Genomic DNA, 5,689 nt, shown 5'->3' on the forward strand with positions numbered 1-5,689 from the left:
ACATGTTTACGTCTCATAGTTTACAACATATGACTTCAGTAGATGATGAGTTTTAATTAATATGCATGTCTTTTTGTTTCATTGGATAAGTTAGAATTATCTAGCGTAACTTAAAATTATATTTCAAATCGTTATTTTTTTCCTATTTGTCTTGTATGTTAAATTCTTTTAATTAAAATAACAATGTGATACCTAATAATAATAATAATAATAATAATAATAATAATAATAATAATAATGTTAGATTATCTGACGTTTACAATTCATAAAATTCATAACACACACACATAGGCATATGAAGTTTTATATATTTTCCGTCCGTATGTAACACGAGATTTAACATAGTTTGACAGTATGCTAAAAAGATGGCTGGTTTACTAGAATTATTTAAATGAAAAACAAATCATATTTTCATGTCAAACATATATGATATCACATGAGTTAAAGCCCCTAATTCTTTTTATATACATAAATGTGCACACGTAATCTTTATTACGAATCCTTTTGTGTACGAGTGTTCCTAGCTGGCCAACTATAATAATTGTTATACTTAGATTGTTATATATGCCTTCAGTTATATATACTAGTCCAGAATCCAAAAATCAAACAAGCACCCTAGTACAACTAAAATAGGACCAGAAACTGTCTACAAATAAAATTGAAAGAATAAAACTAAAAACTAAAATTAAAAAAACAAACTTATTTTTAGTTTTTTACCAAGTAAAAAATGTAAATAATATTTAAATTAGGTGGTAGCAAGGATTTAAAATAGCGTCTCCATATTAGACTATGCGTAGTGGAGGGGTTACAAATAAGGGTGAATTGTGGCACGTAGCGCCCAGTCAGCAAGGAGTGGGAATTTGTTTTTGAGGTGTAATGGTGTAAGGGCTACAAATTGGGTCCACAATATATTTTTTTATTATTTTCATTTTATAATTAAACTAAACAAATAAAACCAATTTATTTAAATAATTAAATAAAAACGCATTAAAATTAAAAAGAGATACAAAAAAATACATAACTAAAAATTAAAAAAATACATAACTAAAAAAAACTAATATCCATAATATTCGCACATTTTTTCAATTCGTTGTCATTGCAATAATGCGGTCTCTTCGTGTAACCTGGCCGCTCTGAGGGATTCGTATTCTTCACTCATTTCCCGCAATTTCAACATAGCGGCTATCTTTTCGTGTTGTTTGTTGCTTTCTCTCATGGCATCGTTGAGTTCATCGACACACTTTTTGTGTTTTTTGATGATTTCTCTAAGGGTAGCGGTGAGTTCCAAGGAATTCGGTTAGTTCGGGTTCTTTGTAGGATTCATTTTACTAGATTTTTTGAAGAAAGTGTATGTTTATATAGATGTGAAATGGAGAAGAAGGATATGAAATGAATATGAAATGGATATGATCAATGGAGAAGAATGTTTATGTTTATATAGATATATAAATATATTGTTTTAATTAATTTTTTTCATTGTTGACCGTTGTCAAACGGTCAAATTAATAAAATATTATTATTTTCTCATAAGTTAGGCGACAATAACAATCCTCTCCCGTCCCTTTAATCGCCGGGAGGGGCGGTGCTCTAGCCCCTTTGCGCCTAAAAGTCGCCCAAACTTACGCTCAGTACATATAGCCATATAGGTTGGATTACTTAATAAATAAATTATTATGACAATATAATCGTATAGCTTTTTTTTAAACCACAAAATACTTATAATAACAAAATAATAATAATAATAATAATAATAATAATAATAATAATAATAATAATTTGTTTATTCGTTTCATAGAAATGCAAAAACAAATGATATACCTCATCACCACGTGTGACTACGATCCGATCAACCGCCAAAACCCTCGGCTTGACATCCCTCTTCTCTTTCCACGTGTACACTTACACCATCACACGTGTCACTCCCTCCTCCTTCATCTTCCACTCTTTCTTCATCACCCAAACTCTTCTTCACCTCTGCAACTACACTTTCACACCTTCTCTCTCACACACCAACTAATTGTTCAACCATGGGACACAATCTGGAAACAAGATCATTGCTTGATGAACTCAAAAGCTTCGACCGAAAAGGCGCTTTGTTCGATTTAGGCCATCCCTTGTTAAATCGCATGGCCGAATGCTTTGTTAAAGCCGCCGGTGTACGTATTAATTATTCACTCTTAATTCACACACGCTTGTTGGTAAATAATACCAGTACCGGTTCCGTACAGACTGTACCCTTTTTAGTACTGAACCGGTACTATTTGCTCATCCTGATTGTTATAATATATTAATTGGATTTGTTATTTTTGCAGATTGGAGCAATTCAGGCGGTGTCACGGGAAGCGTATATTACGGTTACGGATAGTGAGTAAACTAACCGTAATTTATATGAATTTGTGTAGTTTTGAAGATTTACAAAAATTGATTGTTGATTTACAGGTGGAGACTCGAGTTCTATCCCGCCGGAGATTCCTACGGGACACAAGAAGCATCGGTTTCGGGAGCTTAGAGGTATATATAATTAAATATACATCATTTTAAATAATTATGGAGCATGGTGTATATATGTTTTTGTCACTTATGTAATGTTACGATTATAAATGGTTGTTATTGCAGGAGAAACAAATCGGGGCTCTGTCGAAGCGTTGGTATGTTTATTCCTATCATTTAATTACAAGGTTATTTCTAGATGTATCAGGTCTTGGACCAGTATGTTTTATATGTTTAGTGCTACCCTTTAACGTGCTTACCACGTTTACAATTTGATTATAACTTGTCTTTTTTGTTTATAATGAGTTGGGTCGACACGTTATAAGCTCACTTACGAAAAGCTTTCTCATGTTTACAACAATCATGTTCATCTAACATGTTTGGTTAAACGGGTTGTGTTCTGGTTGATAACTTTACTCACTTTATCTAAACAAGTGCACCTACTAACTTGTTTAGTGTTTAAAACATGTTAAACCTGTTTGTTCCAACCCTCCAAACATTTAAAACTTTATAACTTGATTGCAACCAAGGGTGAAGCTTGTATTGTGCCCTGCTCCGGCCATCCCTTTTTTGCTCGGTAGTGTAAATTTATATGTGTTCATCGTTCGTCTAAAAAACTTTTATATGTAGTGCGAGTTTATCCGTTATTGTCTGATAAGTTTGAGCCCCCCCCCCCAAGTTTATGAAACTTTTTACACGTATTGAGTTCGGTCACCCTGGGGTTTTCGTCCAAGCTTTGCCACTGATTAAAACTCTTTGTACTTGTTCAACTAAATGAGCACAAGGGATTGTGCTTGTACAACCTGTTTTAACTGATAACGCATTTAGCTTTTACGTACGACCCGTTTTAATCCATTTAAACCATCCGAACTCTTCCTAGTATTAACATGTTTACAACTTGAATAACTTGATTGTAGCATGGCATATGAAGACTTGTTTAGATAAATAAAAGAACTTGGAACAACTTGATTATAGCATTATATATGGCGTGATCGAGTTTTGTGTTTTAGTGAAAGTATGGCGGTGTTAGGATGTATGATTTTAAAACGAATCCTAAAGAATGAGTAAATTACATTTGACATCTCCATTATATGAACTAAAAGCAGTTCTGATGTGTGCAACTTTATGCGTTTAAATATTTTCAGATCAAAAGCACAGGGAAGGAATCACTACAATGGGGTAAACACATGATCAACAATATAATATATCTAAATCATAATTGTGCTATGTTCTAACAATCAAATCAATGTATCACCATCTCTCAGGTTTGGCTGCGGGCATGTATTCAGGTATTACATATGGATTAAAAGAGTCGCGCGGAGTTCATGATTGGGTAAAGCGATTCAAAACTCCATCAACTACAATACAATTTCATTCATGAGACTGTTTAGACCCAATAATAAAAAAAAGTGGAGTGTGCTGAGTTGTGGTTTTGTGTTTGTGTGCAGAAAAACAGTGCGATGGCAGGAGCTGTTACGGGTGCGGCTTTGGCGCTAACATTTGAAGATTCCTCTCATGAAGAAGTTGTGCAAGGCGCCATCTCGGGTGCAGCTATATCCGTGGCGGCTAATCTTCTCACAGGAATATTCTAGAGCTTTATTTTCCTTTGTTATTTCTGAATCATATTTTGTGCAAAATGAGATGTGTATTAACATTTCTGAATGATTAGCGGGTTGAGATGTTTTTATGTCTTGTTATAATTTAGGAGTGATTTGGTTGATAGACCTTTTGAGAAGAATGTTATGGAAGGGGACTTGATAGCTGCTAAAGGGTAGTTGAGGGGTTAGTTTTATTTTATCATATAAGAATGTTGGATATGAAATATAGGAAAGGAAAACGTTTAGAAAAGGATATTCTTATAAAACTAAAAAACCATAGAAGCACCACTGGAACATACATAGCCATTGTTGATGCCGCCGGTCATGCTATGACCAGCCATTGTTGCCGCCGCAACATACCACGGTTGAGCTTATTCAAAGTTAAGTTTATTTACATAGAATTTAAGTGAACTAGTTTCAATTCTAGTTTGTTTTGTAGTTAGGGTGAGTTTAATTTGTGAAATTTTTTAATTGAATGGAATTTAAAAAAAATGGATTGAGAATTGAAATCTATCAGTACAATTTGAATCCCTATTGAATTAGGTGACAAAATACTTACGAAAAGAACTAAAACATGTCACTTCGACCATCACCTATATCCCACACAACCACAATGAGACCATGTCGCTTCTGTCATGGGTCCCTGCCTATCCCTCACCCCGGTTTTAGGCATAGTTGCTACAACCACCTACCATCGCCACCTCCATCGATCAAGTGCCATTACTTACCGGTCGTTACTGCAACCATTGTCGAATGTCAATATCGTTGTCAATTGCACCACCACCAGGGGCGTAGCTACTCTATGAATAGGGGGGTCAGCCGCCCCCTGTGAGAAATTTTTTTTTAGTGGAATATGTGCGTTAAAATATCGACCGACCCCTGTGAAATTTTGACACCGACCCCTGTGAAATTTCAATAACAACAAAAAGACCATGTGAAAATTCGAGACTGACCCCCCATGAAATTTCGAGACCAGCCATAATAAAAACGAATTTACAAATTTACATTTATAATTATATAAATGTATATAAATAACTAACTTTGAGTTAATTGAAACAAATTTAATACAAATTTAAGTTTAAATGTCAATCAATTTATTCCTAAGTTATAAGTCCACACCCAAAACTTTTTACCCAATCTACATTTAACTTATTAAAAAAAGTTACAATGGCGCAAGTAATTTGTTAGGTGAGTTCAACGGATTATAAGAGTTTTAATCTTCAAAAGAAAATATTTCGACTTTCTATATACATTGGTTTTCTCACCAAATTCATTTGTATTGGTTTATCGTTTATTGAGGTTAACTCTCGTATTGTCGCAACCGCAAACGTTGAAAATACTTTCCGACGATAAAGTACGTGAAGTCTGATTTGCGTAATCAAATGGGTGATTAGAATTTAAACGATAGTTGCATTTGTTTTATTAAAAAAGACATGCGTACTATATGATATTTTTGTTAAGATTCAAAAAATGAAATCCCGTAAAGAACAATTTTAGACATATGACATTTTATTTATGCATTTATAATGAAGTTTCATGTATTTTTTTTGTTTGATTATGTTTTTTCTATATTACTCAAGCCTACCCGATTCTAGCCGACC

General features: G+C 33.7%; 1 protein-coding gene across 1 annotated transcript; it reads left to right on the forward strand.

Moving 5' to 3' along the window:
- The first annotated feature begins 1,804 nt into the window (after positions 1-1,804).
- On the forward strand, positions 1,805-4,156 carry LOC143615906 (outer envelope pore protein 16-2, chloroplastic-like). Its single transcript, XM_077088901.1, has 7 exons — positions 1,805-2,156; positions 2,313-2,364; positions 2,440-2,511; positions 2,617-2,648; positions 3,636-3,669; positions 3,756-3,823; positions 3,939-4,156. Exons 1-7 carry the CDS (start codon positions 2,028-2,030, stop codon positions 4,080-4,082), a joined length of 531 nt encoding a protein of 176 aa, XP_076945016.1. The 5' UTR covers positions 1,805-2,027; the 3' UTR covers positions 4,083-4,156.
- The last annotated feature ends 1,533 nt before the right edge of the window (positions 4,157-5,689 follow it).

This window comes from Bidens hawaiensis, unplaced genomic scaffold (assembly GCF_021521415.1).
Source record: "Bidens hawaiensis isolate Kalapana, Puna unplaced genomic scaffold, B.hawaiensis_p1.1 tig00044803_1, whole genome shotgun sequence".
Lineage (NCBI taxonomy): Eukaryota > Viridiplantae > Streptophyta > Magnoliopsida > Asterales > Asteraceae > Bidens > Bidens hawaiensis.